The sequence below is a fragment of the Petaurus breviceps genome, unplaced genomic scaffold (assembly GCF_028583685.1).
Source record: "Petaurus breviceps papuanus isolate PSGF00001 unplaced genomic scaffold, PetGlider_PUasm1.0 90925, whole genome shotgun sequence".
Classification (NCBI taxonomy): domain Eukaryota; kingdom Metazoa; phylum Chordata; class Mammalia; order Diprotodontia; family Petauridae; genus Petaurus; species Petaurus breviceps.
Window position 1 is genome coordinate 34,165,767 of NW_027187380.1, and position 21,729 is coordinate 34,187,495.

At 39.0% G+C, this 21,729-nt stretch overlaps 1 protein-coding gene across 1 annotated transcript in view; it reads right to left on the bottom strand.

The window, feature by feature from the left end:
* Positions 1–21,729, bottom strand: part of LOC138152273 (myosin-13) — a 76,914-nt gene that overhangs the window by 37,618 nt on the left and 17,567 nt on the right. Inside the window, exons 10-19 of the mRNA XM_069075999.1 lie at positions 20,377–20,515; positions 17,528–17,646; positions 17,286–17,435; positions 17,014–17,184; positions 15,600–15,909; positions 11,668–11,741; positions 11,422–11,509; positions 4,325–4,442; positions 1,272–1,395; positions 201–337 (exon numbers count right to left, since the gene is read on the bottom strand). Coding sequence (XP_068932100.1) covers positions 201–337; positions 1,272–1,395; positions 4,325–4,442; positions 11,422–11,509; positions 11,668–11,741; positions 15,600–15,909; positions 17,014–17,184; positions 17,286–17,435; positions 17,528–17,646; positions 20,377–20,515 — 1,430 coding nt within the window. The remainder of the gene's footprint in view (positions 1–200; positions 338–1,271; positions 1,396–4,324; positions 4,443–11,421; positions 11,510–11,667; positions 11,742–15,599; positions 15,910–17,013; positions 17,185–17,285; positions 17,436–17,527; positions 17,647–20,376; positions 20,516–21,729) is intronic.

Sequence of the window (21,729 nt, forward strand, 5' to 3'; positions counted from 1 at the left end):
AGAGAGAGAGAGAGAGAGAGAGAGAGAGAGAGAGAGAGAGAGAGAGATTATCTGCTAATATTAAGAATAAACACCTGGGCTATAAAACAATTAATGCATTAAGGCCCAAAGCAAATGGTGGCAAATCATTTACTGAGAAGGAATATTTTCAGATGAGAAGAATGGGACTTATCATTAGAGAGGAAAAAGGGACCCCTTACCTCCTTGCTGCCATCTTCTTTAATTCCACTCTCATTAGGTAAGCTCTGCACAAAGCCTGGGTACGGGTAATGAGAATTACTAACTTCTCATCTCTCATCTCTTCCAACAACCCCAGGAGACCAGCTTTGAAAAACACCTGTAAGTTTGAGGGTAAGAAATAAAAGCCATTTTTCATCATGTTGTCTATCACAGGGTTCTATTCTTTCTTTTTCTGTGTGCTGGGAGCTGAGTACTCTCAAGCATGTACTGACTTGATTCCCTTTTCTGCTATCTTTCCCAATTCTTTGGTGCATCTTGATTAAAGAATTCCATTACTTTGCTCACCTACACCATTCTTTTCAACAACCCCCATCTTCTTTTCTTTCCCTCATTCACCCCTCTATTCCTGAGGTAGGAATTCATTCTCATTGGTTTCCTAAGGCCTAGGTCTGGTTCAGGCTGAATTGCTTCCTAGGGAGCTCTTTTGATTCTCCAAGGGGATAGCAGCTCACTGCACTGGTCCCCAGCTTCTTCCAAATTGTCACTACTCACACAACTCACTTCTCTTTTATTTCTTGCTTTTTCTTTTATTACTATTATTATTCTTTTTCTGTCATGTATACCTGAAAATTACTGTGCTTTTACCTGTGCCTTTCCTATATGGTTTAACTATGTCTTTGAATATATTTTCTTCCTTTGCCAATGTCCCTTACACAAGATAATATAGCTGGAAGGGACCTCGCAGGCCCCCTAGTTCAAACTCTTCATTTTAAAAATGAGTAAACTGAAGCCCAGGAAGGTTAAGATTACCCATGGTGACATAGGTAATAAACATTAGAGACAGTGATTGCCTCTAGGTCTTCTGACTAGAGTCAGTATTCTTTTTTTCAGTGCCACATACTATGTGTGGGCTGCAGGCTATAAAGGTAGTTCCCTTTACCTGGGCTGCACAGAAGGGCACAATCTGTCTTTTCCAATGGTGGCCCCCAGGAAGACTCACCAAAGCATATTTGAATCAATAAACATAGTCTTCTGAAGTGCTGTATTATAGCTCTTTTCAATAGTACTTAAGAGGTAGTGGTGATTCTAACCTTGGTGTGACCAAATCTATATTGTTCATGATCCACATCGATGGAAGAAAGAAGCTTTTCAGAGGCATTCTTGCTGTCTATAAATTGCCCTTCAGGGATAGCACTGGCATTGAGGATCCTGTACCTGCAAGGAAAGAAGCCACAGGTCAGTCCTGGAAGGGAGGAGTACAAGGGCATAATCAGATTCCCTGTAACCACAATAGATCTGAGACAGTTCTGCTGGCTCAGTGTTTGTTGAAATGCAACTTTTTGTTCAGGTCTCAGGGTTTCCCACCAGGTTGCTTTTTTTATAAGAAGCCAGAGGAACTTATAAATTTGTGCTCATGGCAGGTAGTTTAAGAGGGTACAAAAAATTGATCTTATTTGGAATTATGCCCAAAGGGCTATAAAAAAGTGCACACCCATTGACCCAGCAATACCACTTCTAGGGCTGTATCCCAAAGAGAACAAAGAAGTGGAAAAAGGACCTGTTTGTACAAAAATATCTATAGCTGCTGCAGTGGCAAAGAATTGGAAATCAAGGGGATGCCCATCAATTGGGGAATGGTTAAACAAGTTGTGGTATATGAATGTAATGGAATGAGGAGCAGATGGACTTCAGAGACCTGGAGAGGGACCTGAAGAGACTTATATAAACTGATACTGAGTGAAGAGAGCAGAACCAGGAGAACTTTGTACACAATTATAGACACATTGTATCTGTGACGACTACCTTTGATAGACTGGGCTCCTCTCAGCAATGCAAGGTTATAAGACAACTCCAAAAGACTCATGATGGAAAGGGATATCCACATCCAGAGAAAGAGCTGCAGAGGCTGAATGCAGATTGAAGCAAACTACTTGCTCTCTCTCTCTTTAGTGTTTTGTTTTGTTTTGTTCCTTCTTTCTCCTTGTTCACTCCATTGGTTATAATTCTTCATAACTTGACTAATGTTTACTGTGAAGGTATTTGTAGAAGCTATATAGGATTGCATGCTGCCATGGCAGGGAGAGGGGAAGAGAAAGAGGGGGAGAAAATGTGGAATTCAAGGGATTGTGTTACTGAATGTTGTAAACTAAAATTAAATAAATAAATTTAAAGAATTGATCTTTGCAAAACATCTATTTGTCTTGATAAATTTGACATTGTCTGGACTGTAGAGCCATCTGTATTATGACGTCTGGTAAGTTTCACAAATTCATAAGGCTTTCATCAAAACCAATTCCACTGGCTACATGGGAAAACTACCATATGAGAAGTGGGGACTCAGTGGCCTCATCCTAGGCAGTGAGAAAATGGGAACTCAAGATACTCAGGTGATAGTCAGTCCTGGCTCTGCTATTAACTAATTTAAGTAGCCTTGAGAAAGTTTCTTAGTTACTCTGGGTCTCATTTTCTTCAACCAAATTGAGATAACAGTGAAAATGCTGTGAAAATGTTAAAAGTTCTATAAAAACACAAGGTTTATTATTATTTCCACCATGGCAATTGTTATTGATAATAATTATTGTTAAACAATAGTATTACTTGGTTAATTATATACTTAGCAGTTTTCTCTAGTTCTTGTCCTATCCTTAGTAGTTTGTGTTCTTGGGCTAATTGAACACCAGGCTTTTGGGTTCTATTGTTGCTGATTCTGACTCATCCAGTCTGTTCCATTGACCTACTTTTCTCTTTTCTAACCCATACAAAAATGATTTTTATGATCACTGCTTTACAATATAGTTTGGGATCTAGAAATATACTTCCCTCCTCATTGTTCTTATTGTTTCATTGAGATTCTAGACTTTTGTTCCTCCCAATGAAGTTTGCTATTATTTTGCTTATTATAAATTAACCTCTTGGTCATTTGATTGGAATGCCACTAAATCTGTAAGTTAATTTGGGTAGTATCATCATTTTTAATATGTTGAAATAGCTTAACCATGAGCAATGAATAATACCTCCCCAAATTATTTAAGCCTTGCTTTATTTCTGTAAAATGTATTACAACTTTATTTATGTAAGTATTGATTATTTTGGTAGTTTGAATTCCAGATATTTTAAAAATATAGTTTTTATTGGATTTTACCTTCATATCATTGCTTCTTGGTTATTATTTGCTATGTAAAAAGGATAGATATTATTTTTATCCCTATATTCCAAGAGCCATTAAGCCTTCAAATTAGTTTATTTGCTGACTTTCTGGAGTTTTCTAAGTAAAACGTCATTCCAATCTTGCAAATAACCTTAATTTTACCTCCTTTTTCTGCCAGTAATAATATATGTAATTCCATTCCCTTTTCTTATTGTTCTAGTTCTAGCACATTTAAAACTATGCCAGATAGTAGGGAGAAGGCAGCTTTGCATTACTGTTCTATTTATAAGAAAACCGTCTACTATTTGTTCATTATGAATAATGCTAGCTTTTGGTTTTTATATATGTATGTACATATATATGCATATATATTTATCATAGAAAGGGTCTTTTATACCTCTGCTATTTAAGTATTTTTTTTCACAAATAAGTATAATATTTTGTTAAAGACTTTTTTCATCTTGATTTAATCATGTTCCTCTTCTTGCTCTTCATATGATTTATAGGGTAACTATCTTTCTAATATTGTATGTTCCGTATACCCATGTCATTAACAACAGCTCATATTTATGTAATTCTTTACAGTTTACAAATTGCTTTCCTCACAAAGATGAAGGTGGTCAGGAAGAGCCACGTACAGGTGAGCATTACTTCAGCTACATAGCTGCTTATATCTCCTGAGATGTGTCTCATGGAACCTGGACAGTGTCAGAATTTAAGGTGCAATGTGTTGGACTGAAAGATATTGGAGATCAGAGCTATGTCAGAATGTTCTGTGCCCTGGGAACTGCTATTTCTGAGAACCTGAATAGCTTGATCCTGAACGATTAGATTCAGGTGGATCAATGTATGCATAACAAAAATCAATTAAAGAAAACAGGAGCAGTTCTTTGAATCTTCATTCGACTTCATGCCTAAGAAGTATTTCTAGAGATTGGAAAAGTGAAAGTGTTTGAATTTAGAAAAGTCATAAGATCAAGGAAAAAGGCTGAATACCGTTGTTTAAAGTCTGCATAGAGGATCCTGCTGGGGAATCCTTTCCTGCAAATCCGGATGCCCTCCAACACCCCGTTACAGCGCAGCTGATGCATGACCAAGTAATGATCCATCTCACCTGAGAAAAAGGAATAATTAAGGGACTTGCTTTGTGAAGTACCTGGGAAAAGGATGTGTCATTAGACAATTCTTTAGGTTGCTCAACATTTATTTGAGGAAGAAGAAAGGGAACAGATGAGCATGGGAATAGGGAAAGTAGGGGCTAGAGATGAAGTCCCAGAGTGAGTGATATTTTCTCTCTTCCATTAAGTAGGTTGGGAAAAGAGTATCTGTCTACCTCCCAGCCTGAGTCATTCAAATTAAGATTGCAACATTCTGCTGATCTACTTCTTTTGACAGATGTCTTAATGCTATCTGAGTAACAAGATTAGAGTTTTCTCATCTTCAACATTATGAAGCTCTGCAAAATTTGAGCAGGGCTGGGAATTGGATCAGATGAATTCTTAAGTATTGTCCACTTAGGCAATAGTTGAAAGTTATCATCATGAATTCAATCTCCAGAAAGAGTTGAATTGGTGGTATAGGGGGAGGGTCTAGGTAGAATCATAAGTTTTCTTAGAGAGAGAAGAAGGAACTTTATCCTCCTCCTCCTCCTCATTATCATTATTATTATAAATTATTCTATTTTTGCAGATGAGAAAAACAAGAGAGGTGAAATGACTATGAAAATTCACATAGAGAGGTTTCCTTACTCTTTCTTCTATATCCATTTATGATAAAATGATAAAATGGTCTCCTATCTAGCTCACTGAATTACCATCAATTAAGCACCAACTACAGGCAAACATGTTGTCCTTGGTTTTTTTTTTTTTAAGCAATCAGGGTTAAGTAACTTGCTCAAGGTTACATGGCCAGTTATTTCTGGGTGTGGTGCTGAGTATCTGAGCCAAGGATTCGATCTCCAGGTCATCCTGACACTGGAGCTGGTGCTCTTACTCGCTGAGCCACCTGGCTGCCCCTAGTTCTGGGAAGATTTTAAAAAATTGGTTCTTGTCCCCCCCCCCCCCATAATTCTTATAGTCTGATAGGGAGTGGGGTGTGTGAGAGAGGAAATCCAATACATACACAAATATGCAATGTAATACAGAACAGAATCAGAAAACCACAATATCACAGAAAGTTAGAGCTGGAAGGGAACATGGAGTTCATCTACTCCAATACTTTTAATTCAGAATGGAATATGATAAGTTCTATGCAGATTTCAAGGAAGAAATGATTATTTCCAGCTGAGGGAATCAAGGAAACCAAGAATAAATCTGGCACATATTAGTTTCTGAATGAATGCTTGGATTTTTCCCCCCATTTTTCAAATGCTTTATTAACTTCTGATTTACATCATTCATTTCCGCCAGATTTTGAGTTACAAATTTTCTCCCCGATTTTCCCCTACCCACAGCCACAAAATATCAGTCCCATAGGATATCCCCTATCTTCTCCCATACCCCCTTCGACTTTTCCAGTAGGGTATGGTGGATCTCTATGCCCCAGTGCCTGAATCTTATTTCCCAATTACATGTAAAATAGTATTTAAAATAGTATATATATGCACACACACACACATATATTAAACATTTGATTTTAAAACTTTGAATTCCAGATTCATTCCCTTCCTCCTTTGTCACCCACTCTTACTGGGAAGATAAGCAGTTAAGTATAGGTTGTACATGTGTAGCTAATGCAAAACATTAACATAGTGGATATATTGTAAAAGACTGGGGTGGCCAGGTAGCACAGCGAGTAAGAGCACTGGCTCCAGTGTCGGGATGACCTGGGGATCAAATCCGGGCTCAGACACTTAGCACCCACCCATAAACACCTGGCCATGTAACCTTGAGCAAGTTACTTAACCCCAATTGCTTAGGGGCAGCCAGGTGGCTCAGCGAGTAAGAGCACTGGCTCCAATGTTGGGATGACCTGGGGATCAAATCTGGGCTCAGATACTTAGCACTACACCCAGAAATAACTGGCCGTGTAACCTTGAGCAAGTTACTTAGCCCCAATTGCTTTAAAAAAAAAGACTGACTATATTTCCCTCCCTCCTATCCCACCTCCCACTTGTTGTATTCTCTACTTTGATCCCGTGCCTTTTCAAAAGTGTGTGCTTCCAACTTCCCTCCCCTCCAGCCCTCCCTTCCATCATCCCCCCCTCCTCATCCCCTTCCTACCTACTCTCCTGTAGGATGAGATACCCTATTTAGTGTGTATTTCATTCCCTCCCCAAGCCAAATTCAATGAGAATAAGGTTGACCCATTCCCTTTTGCCTACCTATTCTTCCCCTCCATTGTAATCATTTTCTCTTGCCTCTTCTATATGAGATAGTTTACCCCATTCTGTCTCTCCCCATCTCCTCTCATTATATTCCTCTCTCACCTCTTAATTTCACCTTTTAAGTATCATCCCTTCTTATTAAATTGGTCCTGTGCCCTCTATGTATACGTGTCAACATATATACACACATTCATATATGTATTCATATAGACCTGTATACCCTTCTATATAGGCACACACACAGACACACAGACACACACACATATTTCTATTCCCTTCAACTATTTTCATACTGAGAAAAGTTTCATCAGTTACAATTATCGTTTTTCCATGTAGGAATGTTAATAGTTCAACTTTGATAAGTTCCTTATGATTTCTTTCCCCTGTTTACCTTCCCATGCTTCTCTTGCTTCTTGTATCTGAATGTCAAATTTTCTATTCAACTCTGTTTTTTTTTCATCAAGAATGCTTGAAAGTCCTCTATTCCACTGAATGACCCTATTTTCCCCTGAAACATTATACTCAGTTTTGCTGGGTGGGTGATTCTTGGTTTTAATCCCAGCTCCTTTGCCCTCTGGAATATCATATTACAAGCCTTTGATACCTCAGTGTAGAAGCGGCCAGATCCTGGGTTATCCTGATTGTGTTTCCACAATATTCAAATTGTTTCTTCCTGGCTGCTTGTAATATTCTCTTCTTGATTGGGGAATTTTGGAACCTGGTTATAATAGTCCTAGGAATTTTCTTTTTGGGATCTTTTTCAGGAGGTGATTGGTGGATTCTTTCAACCTCTATTTTTCCCTCTGGTTCTAAAACATCAGGGCAGTTTTCCTTGAGAATTTCTTGGAGGATGATTTCTAGGTTCTTTCTTTGATCATAGCTTTCAGGTGGTCCAATAATTTTTAAATTATCTCTCCTGGATCTATTTTCCAGGTGAGTGGTTTTTCCAATGAGATATTTCACATTGCCTTCCATTCTTTCATTTGTTTGGATCTGTTTAACAGCATCTTGATTTCTTATAGTCATTAGCTTCCATTTGCTCCAATCTAATTCTGAAGGAATGATTCTCCTCATTGCCTTTTTGAGCCTCTTTTGCCATTTGAGTCCGTCTGTTTTTTAAGGTGTGATTTTCCTCAGTCAGTCTGTTGACTCTCATTTCATAATTTTCTTGCATTTTTATTTTCAATTTTTCTTCCACTTCTCTTATCTGCTTCTTAAGGTCCTCTTTGGCCTGTAACCAGCTTGTATTTTCCTTTGAAGCTTTTGGTGCAGGAGTTCTGACTTCACTGTCTTCCTCCTGTTCCATACTTTGATCCTTTTTGCCCCCAAAATAGGAGCCTAATGTTGTAGTCTTCTGTTTGCTTTGCTTACTTTGCCTGATCATTTTGCCACTCAATTACTTGACTTTTGGCCTTTTTGCCACAGTAGGACTCTGCTACCAGACAGGGGAGCTTCGTTCCAAATACTGGGGTTTTCTCAGCTGTCTGAGGTATTAGTTGGGTGCCCTCTCTGAAGCCTCCACACGCTCTGGCAAGCTGGTCACACACCCCAGGACCTCCACCTTAGACCACAATCCAGATCCAAGCAGGTTAAAGCAAGAGCAATAACCCCTCAGACTGGTCACTTGGTCCCCCTACACTCTGAGCACCAGGAGCTGAAGCTGCCAAGTGGCTGTGGCTGTGCCACAGTCCTCTGAGGCTTCTTGCCCCAGGTACAAGAGCTGATGCACTCCCAACTACTTGGTCCCAAAGTCCACACTGCATTGACCTCTCACTTTGTCTTTAGCCTCTATGTGTTGATAATTCTGGATCGCCACAGGTGCTGGTGATCTGGAGTCCCTCTAACTGGTGGTTGGTCATGCTACCCTGGGGCTAAACCCTCTGGCTTGCACAGGGCTGGGCTTGGCTCCCGGAGCACTGCGCTGGCTGATTCCTGCTGGCCTGCTGGGCTGTCCTCAGCAGGAAGTTAGCTTCTCTGTGTCATTTTGTGGGTTCTGTAGCTCCAAAGTTTGTTCAGTTCCCCCTTTTACATGGATTGGAGATGATGAGAGCTGGAGCCAGGAAGAGGTCCTGTTTCTACTCTGCCATCTTGACTCCACCCCCTGAATGAATACTTGTTGATCAATGGATGAATGGATGGATCATCTTGCCTGAAAAGGTTCTAGAGTGAAACACTTCTCTGTCCTAGGTTCTAAAATTGAATGGTCACTTTCCAGGTCTTTATCATTTCTATAACCAAATTCAGGATACAAATTCTCCTTGTTGGCTACTCTACCTCTTAAAGAATGAATTTGTCATTAAAGCAAGTGAATAAATTGTTAGCTGCTTTACTTTTGGCAGAAAGAAGGAACTCAGATATAGGCATAACTGAAGTCCCTCATCATAATTATACCATGCTTTCTTGCCAGACTTGAGGTCTATTTCTCAAACTCTCAAATTTCCTCTTTCTGTTTGAGTGGTCTGAAGTAAACTCTGATGATCATATTAATTATGTTTTCACCTTCAATAACTTTTGCTAAATTGCTATCCATCACAATTCCCCACCCTGGTCCATGGTTTTCCTTTCTGTGAACCTGTCCAGGGCCTACCAGGTCTCTCAATTAAGGGACTTTTTCTCCATCAGACCAATATAGATCCTTCTCTCTGCCTTTGTGTCAACATATACATTTCCTAATATTTGAATCACTGTTAGTCTCATGCTATTAATTCTAGTTGGTTTTCCCCCCAAGGCTACTAGATAATTCTCTTATCTTTCCATGCACCCTCTCTTCCCAACTTTGTGATCTATTCCACACCCCTACCACTTGTGGTTATTTAAGGTTTCTAATCTTGGTGGGCAGGAAATAATTTAATTCATTTCCTTAGTTATTTAATCAATTAATCAACATGCATTCATTGGACACCTAATATGTATCCAGAACTTTAATAGGTACTGGAGAAATTGTAGATGTAATGGGCATGCCCCAATACATGTAAAGGGGAGAAACAAGTTTCCTTGTTTTGGGTCTTCATTTGTCTATGTAGCTTTTGTCTTTAAAATTGACTCAGATGTAAAGAGAATCTTGCATATCTACTGTGTACTCCACTGTATACTAATGGCTAGTGCCAGCTAAAGATGAGGAAAGAAATGTAGCCCAAGGAAAAGGAAATTGGAGACATGAAGATAGTAAGAGGCAAGGATTTTGAAACTTTGACAAGTAAAGATGGAAGTGTAGATGTTTATGTACATCTTCACTTGGAAAGAGTGATCCTTAGGCCACCCCATTAGCTCTCAAGGAGAATAAGTATCCATATCAGGAATTGTAATATTTACTGAGAAGCAACCTAGAAAGGGGGAATTCATCAGAAGGAAAGGTCATCTGATGCCCTTCAGATAAGGAAGACCAGTTTTCTGGATGAATTCTGCTTTTTCTGTTGGGTTCAATGAAATTTATCTTTTGTTCAATGTCTTATAAGACTTAGTTCTTTGAGGGGATCTGAGCCCTTTTGGGAGGAGAATAAGACAAATCAAATAACATTATTAGAGTAATGGATACTAGAATACCCATTTCCTTAGGTGGAAGCATAGGTTAGAAAGAATTTGTGAGAACTTCTCTTTCTTCCAAGATGTATGCAGATTGGTCATGTTAGGGCCCAGGACTCAGCTCAGATGATGAGAGAGAGAGACAGAAGGAGACAGAGACAGAGAGGCAGAGGGAGACAGATGGAGAGAGAGACACAGAGACATGGAGAGGGACACAGAGAGACAGAGACAGAAAGACATAAAGAGAGACAGATAGAAAGAAACAGACAGACAAAAAGAGAGACAGAGGCAGACAGAGAGACAGACAGACATGAATACAGTCAGAGAAACACAGATGATAGAGAAACGATGAGAGATACATATAGTTAGAGACAAATACATGGAGAAACAAAGAGACATAGGGGGCCAGGGCACATCCATGAAACAACTAGAGAATAAGCACAAAGCCAGATGGAAGCAAATGGAGGTAAAGTGACCCAAAAAAGCCAGGAGGCCTAGGTTCTAGTACTCATTACCCCATATATGACCTTAATCAAGTCGCTTCTCTTCTTGTGTCATGTAGGGGAAAGGGAATGAGAGGATTGGTTATATTGATAATCTTTAAAGACATCCCCAGCTCAAAACATTCTATATTGATTTCTTCTATTCTAATCAGCACAGGTATATGGATCAATTCTGAGGGAACACAGAGCAAGAAATATCTTTTGGCTCTGATAATCTATGCTTCTATGATTGATACAAGTGGGTAGAGAAAGAGAATGGAGGGGAAGAAAATAATAGCTAATAGATTGTATTTGTATAGTGATTAAAAGTTTGAAAACTTCTGTTTGAAAAACTGTTTTACAAATGGTTTTTCATTTTATCCTCAAAACAATCCTGGGAGATTGGTGTTATAATTATTCTTATTTTTACAGATGAGGAAACTGAGGCAAACAAAGTGACTTGCCCAGGGTCACTTAGCTGGTAAGTATTTCAAATAGGATTTGAACTCAGGTCTTCCTGACCTCAGGGTGCGCACTCTACCCTTTGTCAATCTAGCGTTTTAAAGGAGAGATTACTTTCTAATGGAACACTTCATGTCTTTTCTATTTTAGTCATCTTTGGAACATAAGCTACTTGAAAGCAGATTTTTTTAGATCTGACATATTTTTTATGCTGACTACAGGCCTTTGCTTTTGCCAAACACTTAACAATCTTATAAAAGTCAATACCAAATGGCTGTCTGTCTAATAGATGGCCTACTCACCGGGAGTCTTTGTCTCATTGGGAATTATACAGCGCACAAAGTGAGGGTGAGTGCTCCTTAGATTTGTCATCAGCTTGTTTAAATTCTCCTGTAACACAGACCAAATTAAGGAATTTTATCTTTGCAAGATTTTTTTTTCCACTTTGTGTCAATGAGCATCAAAACAAATGACTAAGTGAGCTAGGGGTGGAGAAAGATTTGTGTTGCAGGGAGAGAGAAATCAAAGGGAAAGGGGCAACCACATACCCTGAACACAGCTGATACAGTTTGAAAGGAAGATCCCTTCTTTTTCCCTCCCTTCTTACTGCCACCAGAGTCACCTTAGAAGAAACAAAAGATTGGGTCATAGAATGCTTTAAAAAAAAAAGAATACGACCATGAATTTATATTTAGAAGGGACCTTTGAGGCTATTTAGTTCCTCCCCCCCCCCCCCCCCCAGTCAATTTTACATGAGACATTAAGTGACTTACTTACCCAGGGTCACATAGCTTATAAGTACCTCAAATGGCATTTGAACACAGGGTTACCTATGGACTTTCGATACATAGGCAATCCCTCATTTTTTGAACATATTCCCTCCTTATGCCTACATCTTAGTATACCTAGCTTCCTTATACCTGTAAGTTACAACCTCCCAGCTGAAGGTTTTCTTTTTTGTTTTTTTTTGTTTTTGCTTTTTGGAGGGCAATTGGGGCTAAGTGACTTGCCCAAGGTCACAGGCTAGTTTTTTGTGTTGTGTCTGAGGCCGGATTTGAACTCAGGTCCTCCTGACTCCAGGGCTAGTGTTCTATTCACTGCACCACCTAGCCACCCCTTGAAGCTTTTCTTAAACCCTCCCCACCACTGCTCCCCAATTGCTATTCCTCTCTCCTTCCCCAAATCATCTTGACTTTATTTCTCTATGCTTATACATTTCCCCAGTAGAATATAATCACTTTAATTAATTAATTCCATTAGTTATTTAATCAATCAGTCAACAAAAATTCATTGGACACCTATTGTATATCCAGCACTTTAATAGGTACTGGAGGAGTTGTAGATGTAATGGGCATGCCACAATACATGGAAAGAGGAGAAACAAGTTTCTTTGTTCTGGGTCTTCATTGTCTTGTTGATGTACCTTGTGTCTTTAAAAGGATAAATTGATGCATAGACTTAAAGAGAATCTTGTATATCTATTCAAACATCATTGTATACCATTGGCTAGTGTCAGCTAAAGATGAGGAAAGAGGGAAGCCTAAGTGGCACAGTGCATAGAGCACTGGCCCTGGAGTCAGGAGGACCCGAGTTCAAATACGGCCTCAGACACTTAACACAAAAACTAGCCATGTGACCTTGGGCAAGTCACTTAACCCCAATTGCCCCTCCAAAAAGCAAAAAAAAAAAGATGAGGAAAGAAATGTGATCTGAGGACAACAGGGACTATTTTATTTTTGTCTAAATATTCCTAGTATCTAGCAAAATGTCTTGATTAATTAAAATATTAGAAATTATTATACAGATGGGTACCAATAAGTCAAATAAAAAATGAGAAAAAGATGATTTTCAAAAAGTCCAAATGATAAAATACAGAAAGCCTCAGTGCCATAATTATTCTGCTCTTTATACTTGTAAGAATCCTACCTACTTTATCACAAATTCTGAATTAGAGAATGAATTGAGGTTTCTGATTGCAGCTGCCAATATACTCCGATTCTAATTTATAATCTTTCTCTTAATCATCTTTCTTTGATATCTCTTCCAGATTGTATATCCACCCATTTCATCCCCAGCTGTAGAATCTACTTACTTCTTCAAAATATTACTAGTCTATGTGAGTGTAAAGAATTCAGATTTTCCACACAAAAATACAACTTGCCAAGGCCCTCTTTATTGCTTCTGGAAAACTCCCTTTCCAGAAAGACCTGGATTGAAACACCAAGTCAAAGGGGCCCTTGAGCCTGCTCTACTTTTTCTATAGGGACTCTTTATTTTTTATTTTATTTTATTTTTTTGCTATTTGGAGGGGCAAGTTAAGTGCCCAAGGTCACATGGCTAGTTTTTGTGTTAAGTGTCTGAGACGAGGTTTGAACTCAGGTCCTCCTGACTCCAGGACCGGTGCTGTATTCACTGTGCCACCTAGCTGCCACCTAGCCACCCCATATAGGGGCCCTTTAACCAGACTGTAATGTATTGAAGACTGAAGTTGGCAACAGGAAGACCTGAGTTCAAATACCACTTTGAGGTACTTATAAGCTATGTGACACTGGGCAATCTTACCAAGTTTGATAAATAGCTAGTCGTCTAATTTGGCTTGAAAAAATGTAAGGAAGTATCAAAATCACAGAATTTCTGAGAAATCTTCACTATGGCACATCTAATACGATAACCCTCTACCTTTTTTTTTTCTTTTTGGAGGGGAAACTCAGGGCAATTGGGGTTAAGTGACTTGCCCAAAGTCACACAGCTAGTAAGTGTTAAGTGTCTGAGGCTAGATTTGAACTCAGGTCCTCCTGACTCCAGGGCTGGTGCTCTAGTCACTGCACCACCTAGCAACCCAACCCTCTACCTTTCAAGGCAGCTGTTCCACTTTTGACAACTCTAATCACTCTTGATTCTGCCCTCAGGCCTAATTCCTTTCCTCATAACAACCTTTCAAATGCCTGGAAATAACTATCATGTCCCCCATGAAGAAGTCTTCTCTAAGCTTAATGTTACTAGTTCCTTCTACTGATCCTCACATGACATGGGTTCATCACCCTGGTTACTCTTTTCTGAATAGTTTTTGGCTTATCAATGTCCTTTCTAAATGGTGGTGCCCAGAACCAAAAACTAACAGAGATAAGGCTTAATCAGGGCGATGTACTATCTTTTCCTTATTCCTGAAAGTTATTTCTCATTTAATGTAGCTGAAGATTGCATTAGCCAAAAAAATTGGATGCCATGTCACATGGTTGACTTCAATGAACTCCTTAGTTCTTTTTTTCCAAATGAAACTTTCTCAAACCCTGCTTCCCACATTTTGTAAATATGAAGTTGACTTTTTTGACGTAAGTGTAAAAATGTACATTTATTCTTATTAAAGTTAATAAACATTCAATTGTAGCCAATACTTTTTGGCCTCTCAAGACCTTTTAGCATTATAATGCTATTATCCAGTATTTTAGCTGTCCTTCCTGGCTTTGTATCATCTATAAATTTGATGAGCTTGCCATATGTCATTCATAAAAATGATAAACAGCACAGGGTGAAAAACTGATCCCTGGGGCTGTCCACTGGAGATCCCTTGCCAAACTCACATTAATCTATGAGTGACCTTTATGTTCAAAGAGTTTTATATACTCTGACCTATGCGTTTCTGCTTTTCCACAAGAATTATATAACATACTTTATTAAATTCCTTATAAGATTAATCTGGAAAGGTGAGTAGGAGCCAAATTTTGAAGGGCTTTACATGTCTTAATCCTTACATTGATGCTTCACTTTAGCTTCTTAAAGGCTTTGCCAGCAAAGGACAAGACCTGATAGTTCATATGATGCTGTTTTAGGCCTTCAAATACAAGACCAAAATTAAGCCTTGATTAATTAAGAACAGTTCATCATTAGAAGTTCATCTACCAAGTGAAAAATTATTTTTGGCCACAGAAGACGATTTATTAAGGCATGGAAAGGATGCTATTTATATTAATGGAAGGAGAACTAATAATAATAATCATAGCTCTTTTGACATATATGAAGCATAATAATATAGGTAATCAGTAATAAAACTGCATTCCTTTAAAAGTATTTTACAATAGAAATTTTCACTTTTCAAAGTCATCAAATTTCATTCCCCATCTTTATTTGGATTTTCCTTAGTTTTTGTGATATCCATCCATTTATTCATTCAATAAGCATTGACTGATTGGTTAATTAATTAAGGGTGACTGTACACAAAGTACCACACCAGTCAAAAGCAGAATCCCACAAAAACTCCTGTGTCTTAATAAAGCCTAAACTTTGGCAAACCATCTCTGAAGCCTCTACTGGGTTGCAGTCTGATAAGGAAGAGGAAGAGGCAAAAGAAATAAGTGGACAAATTGAACTCTAATATCTGTATTTGGCCTCTCATTGCTCATCTTTGGACTGTTAGAAATTGCTACATGTAAAGGCAGCTGAGATTTGACAGCAGAGCTTCTCTGAAGGAAAGAGATCATACCTGATTCTGCACCAGAATAGCTGGAGAAAAGGAAGGAAAGCAACTTTAGTGAGGATTTCTGGTATAGCCCAACCACGGTCTCATTCAGGGGGTCTTTGTTCTTGTCTAGCCAGCCTGCAATGTTGTAGTCCACAGTGCCAGCATAATGCACAAGGGAAAAATGGGCCTCAGCCTTCCCTTTGGTGGGCTTGGGTTTCTGGAAGTTGTTGGATTTGCCAAGGTGCTGGTCATACAACTTGTTCTTGAAAGATGTGTCTGTTGCCTTGGGGAACATACATTCCTCTTCCAGGATGGAGAAAATGCCCATTGGCTGAAAGGAAGGCAACAGACACTTGATTTCTCTTTTTCCTCCTTAGAAAAGCATATGCATCAGGCACACCATAGTTGAAAGAAGTGAATAGGTAAGAGCTGCTAAATCCCAAATCCAGCAGGAGTCTAGAATGAAACTGACCAGGGAGGTGTACAGTAGCACCAAGAAACTGAAGACCTGAGTCAAAGAAATGATTTTTATTTCTCAGTTCCATCTTGGTAATAACATTTCATGTTTTCAGAGTTCTTAGCTTACAAAATAATATCCTAGTAACAGCTCTGGGGAGTAAGCAAGTGTTTTTTCCCCCTTCAACAATTTAAAAGATGAGGAAATTATAAGACCATTATCTAAGGTCACACCAGAAATCAGCATCAGAGTTGGAGGTCAAACTCAGCCCTCCTAACTCAGAGTTCAATGCTCTTTTCATGATACCCCAATGGCAGCACTCTGGCTCCTTAGCCATGGACACTTCCTGTTCTCAGAATGGGTCATTTAGGTGGTTTTAGAGTGGAAAGGCAATCCCCATCCAGTCTCCTCTCCCTCGCCTCCACCCCCCCCCCCCATCTCTAATTGTTCCTGCCCACATTGAACCAAGAAGATGAATTACTTTCTAAAGAAATAGTATCTTTGAGCCAAATACCGAAGACTACTTTAGGATTTAGAAAATGTGATTCTAAATATCCCCCTTTCCCAAACTGTAGCCTCAGCCTGATTCTGTTTCCCCCCCTCCCACAGTCATGTCCAGTATGAAAGTTTCCTTCTTTACCTTCATTTTGTGTCATATCATTTCATCATTATAGGGCTACTCTTAAGGATTTTGGACAATCTAGCTGAAAAGGAAATGTGATAGCCTCCCAAGGCAAGCCAGCATTAAGATACTTCCTGTGGGAATGTCTGGGTGTCAGAAATGTACTCTGAGCAACAGTGTTTAATTTTCTTTGAACTCAAAGCCATCAACCTGATGATATCTAATATATTAAGAACATATGGAACATGGAATATAGTTATGGCAACTAAGTGATAGTTTAGCCAAGGAAGACTGGTGTCTATGCAGGAATAATTAACTCATCCTTTCTTCCTTACAGTAAGAGGAGTTTCTCTAACCTTCTCAATGAGCTCGATGCAGGCAGCCAGGTCCATCCCGAAGTCGATGAACTCCCACTCGATGCCTTCCTTCTTGTACTCCTCCTGCTCCAGCACGAACATGTGGTGGTTGAAGAACTGTTGCAGTTTCTCATTGGTGAAGTTGATGCACAGCTGCTCTAGGCTGTTGAACTGAGTGAATCAAACACTTTGAGTGAGACTGGAGAAATATGGAATGTCATGGTAAATTAAGTTAGGCTGTAGACTGATGTATTTAGAATTTGGTTACTCACATCAAAGATCTCGAAGCCTGCAATGTCCAGGACTCCGATGAAGTACTGTCTGGGCTGCTTGGTGTCCAGCTGCTGGTTGATGCGAGTGACCATCCACAGGAACATCTTCTCATAAACAGCTTTAGCCAGGGCACCCACAGAATTAATCACCTTTAGGAAAGATCACCCAGGCTCCAAATGAGCATTTTTATAGCCATAACCAAAATCCTGGGATAGAGCTGATTCAAAGAAATAAAAGTTACCTGCTGGACATTTTGTCCTTTAGTCACAAATTCATTTCCAACCTTCACTCTAGGACAGCACAAACCTTTAAGCATTTCAGCAGAATTCAGACCCATAAGGTATCCAGCTTTATCAGCCACTGTGATGACAAGAGAAATAGAGTTAGTCCCAATGGGTCATCTCTTGCTGTTCAACTAAACCTTAGAATTTTCTCAGACTTTTTGTGTATTATCATATATTATATACACAAAATGATTACACATTACATGATATGTAAGTGTAACTCATCTCTATAGCACCTTAGGGTGTACCAAATGCTTTCTGAATCACACTGTGACATAAGTAGTACAAATACCAGACTTATCTATGATAACAAATCTATGACTTATCTACGACAGCTTATCAGCTATAAGGATTAGAGGCAAGACTCTAAAAATGACTTCTTCTTCAGCAAGAATTTGAAGAGCGGAATGGCAAAAGTGTACTTTTTATCAGTGCTGCCAAAAAAAGGCAAGGACTTCAGAAAGAAAGTCAGATTTGGAAATTGAAGAGCTGGTTGAGATGATAGCTTCTGAGAATGGGATTTACCTTTCTGGACTATGGTCTTATAAAGGGATGGGGAACTTGTAGCCTTGAGCCCACATGTAGCCTTCTAGGTCCTTGATTGTGACCTTTTGACTGAGTTAAAATTTTGCAGAACAAATCCTTTTATTAAGGGGATATGTTCTGTGAAGTCTGGGTTCATTCAAAAGGCTACCCTCAAGGACCTAGAAGGCCATATCATGGCCTTGAGGCCACAGGTTCCCCATCCCTGATCTAACATATGATATTACTAATACTAATAAGTGCCAAGCACTGTGCTAAACACTTTATAAATAATATCTTATTTGATACAGGAATTACATTTCTCAAGCTAAGGTTGGAGTACACTTAACAAAGGTTGCTACGAAGGTATTTGTAAATCTAAAGACTTTGAAAATTAAAAGCAGAAGAGATGGAGAAAATGGTTGATGGATATTTTCTAGTTCAATAAGCATTGCTTTAGCACTTACTACATACTAAATACTGTGCCAAGCATTGGAAAGACAAAGATAAAAATGAAATAGCCCCCAGGCTCAACTAGTTTAGATAAAGATAAATAAAAAATAAGTAGAAAATATTAAATTTAGTTTTATCCTTCTATTTTTATTTATTTGTAGAGGAGGGCTTACAGCATGAAAGAATCAGCTGAGGCTGCTAGTAGGATGTATTGCTAGACTCATTCCTGAAGGGAGTGAGAAATCCCAAGATGGAGGATGAAATGTTACATGTGGTAAACAAAAAACAGGTAGTTTGACTTGAATGTAAAATATGGAGTGGGGTAGGGGGAAAAGAGGAAGGACAGGGAATGTATAATGAGACTGGAAAGAGAGTGGCAGCCAGATCAAGATGGGTTTTAAATCCCAATAGAGAAGTTAGAATTTTATCCTAAAAGTATTTGAGAATAGCTTGTTGAGCAAGGTAGGGACATGGTAAGAACTACTTTAGGAATATCCATTTGTTAGTCACAAGAAGGAGGGATAGTAGAGGGAAGAGTCTGGAGGGAGTGGGACCAGTTAGGAGATTATTGCAATAATCTAGCTAAGGGAGAAGACTTATGGTAGAAATGGAAGCAATAGGAAAGATGAAAGAGATAGTGAAGAAGCAGAATTAACAAGACTTGACAACTGATAAGGTAAGACAGATGAGAGTGAAGAATAGAGTGTATGTTTGTAACTAGAAAAATGGTGGTGTCAATTGAAAAAAATTAATATTTGGAGCAAAATATAATACTAGGAGGAGTTGGACTGATTCTTTTCTCACCTCCAAGCCTCTTTTCCCCCAAAATTGTCTACAGTGGGAAGTAATGGAGGGGTTAACTTCAGCTGCTTCCTAACCTCCAATCCTCTCCTACTGTCTTTGATAATCTTTGATATTCAACTGTTCCCTTCCCCCACAATATGAGCCAGGCTTCCTTCCTTCTTCCTTCAGTAAGGATTTATTAATATTAAAAATTGAAATAGACTTATAATTTATTAGGTATAGGGAACTCACAGGGGAGAAATTCCCTTTATTATTGCATGTCTATAACTCTTTTGCAATTTAGTCTCAGAGAGTTGCCTAGGTCACTAAAAGTTTAAGTGACTTGTCCAGAATTACATTGACAGTGTCTTCAGAGGAGAGATATGAACTCAAGTCTTTCTGATGCTGAGGCCAGCACTCTAGTTACTACACCATATTGTCTCTCATATAAATAATTTATGAATGTATAATAAAATAACATTAACAATTATTTCCTTCCTTCCTTCCTTCCTTCCTTCCTTCCTTCCTTCCTTCCTTCCTTCCTTCCTTCCTTCCTTCCTTCCCTCCTTCCTTCCCTCCTTCCTTCCCTCCTTCCTTCCCTCCTTCCTTCCCTCCTTCCTTCCTTCCCTCCTTCCTTCCCTCCTTCCTTCCATCCTTCCTTCCTTCCCTCCTTCCTTCCCTCCTTCCTTCCCTCCTTCCTTCCTTCCTTCCTTCCTTCCTTCCTTCCTTCCTTCCTTCCTTCCTTCCTTTCTCTCTCCCTCCTTCCTTTGTTCCTTCCCTTCCATGAGAATTAGAATGGAAGTAGAAGTTAAGGAAAGGAGCCAGGTATCTCATTCAATTTAGGACTAAAAGTTAGGATTTAGCTACTGTTAACTAAGGATCTCTTCCCTCCTGCAACTAGGTGATTTAGAAACCACACATTACTGTGTAGTTTTCAAGAATATAGCAGAATCTTAAAGCAAGGCATGCTTCTCCTAGTCTTGTCAATTTATGGACTCATTTCTAGAGGAAGACCATTCAATCTCATGGTCTGGTCCAATGGCTTTACCTTCAGTTCCATCAGGCTCTGCCTGCTCTTCGCGCTGCTTCTGCTTGAACTTCATGTTTCCATAATGCATCACAGCTCCTGTCAACTTGTAGATTCCACTTTTTTCTTCTGAGCTAAAGCCCAGGATGTCTATGGCATTCTGAGGGTAAGAAGGATCATATTTCTAGTGGGTTACAGGGGTTCAAAAGCATCTCTTTTCTAGGCAAAGACCTTGGCTTTGCTTTTGGTTTAGGAGGTATGGAGGTAAACAACTATGTATTAGAGTGGGATTAAGTAGGAACAGGGATATTTGGCATTTAACAATCTGCTCAATGGGAAAAAATGTACATGTGACAGATTTTTAAGCTTAATTTGTGTATGAACATCTTACCCATCACTTTCTTACATCTAGACAACCACCAAAACAGTAAGTCAAGCTCTCATATGCAGTTTGCCTGTTTTCTGAGGAGCAAATACTCATAATGAAAATTTTAAAAGAGATTCTAGAGCTGGTTTCAGCACATCCTGGGTTAAGGATTTAAAAATTTGCTCTTTTGAGATGTCTTGGGAGTATCAGGGGAAGAACTTTTAAATTTCCCCAGTATAAAGCTGTTTGGGATCTTTGCTCTCCAATTGTGCCTGTTCATTATTTATAAATTTGTATTCTGGTTGCTGTGAGGACTAAGAAACATACAGGGGCTCTTATCTCATGGACTGTATAGAGGAATATAATTCAAGAGTGGCTTGGCTTAATTTTAAAGAGGTAGTGATTCTTATGCCTTTTGGAATCTGGTCATCACAGAAGCATAAAATGTTAGAATTGGCAGAGACTTTAAAGGTCATCCCAGGGGTTTTAAGCCTTATTGCATCAGAATCCCCATTAGCAGCTTGGTGAAGTCCATAGAGCCCTTTACAGAATGATTTTTTTAAATGCATAAACCAAAATACATAGAATTACAAAGGAAACCAATTATATTGAAATGCAGTTATCAAAATATTTTTTTAAAAATGAAGTTCATGGACTCCAGGTGAAGAACTCCTGAATTAGAGTCTAATCCTTTCAAATAAAGGATTTTTTTCCCTAGGTATACCCCAATTTGGAAGATACAGCCTAGTTACATGTATCTATAGCTTTCATGGGAGAGAGCAGGCCATTGATAAAAAATTCATATGCTGAAGAAACAGAGGCCTGATTTCTCTGGGATAGGAGACTGTGTACCTAAAAAGGAGGCAGTGAGGAAATCTGGAGATCTGGGGAAATGAGAAAAAAGGTAATGTTAGTAAGGAGGTGAGTGCAGATTGTGAGTAAGGATTAGAGACTTCAGTGTAAGGCATTGAGAGTCAAGAGATCCGAATTCTAATTTCAACACTGTC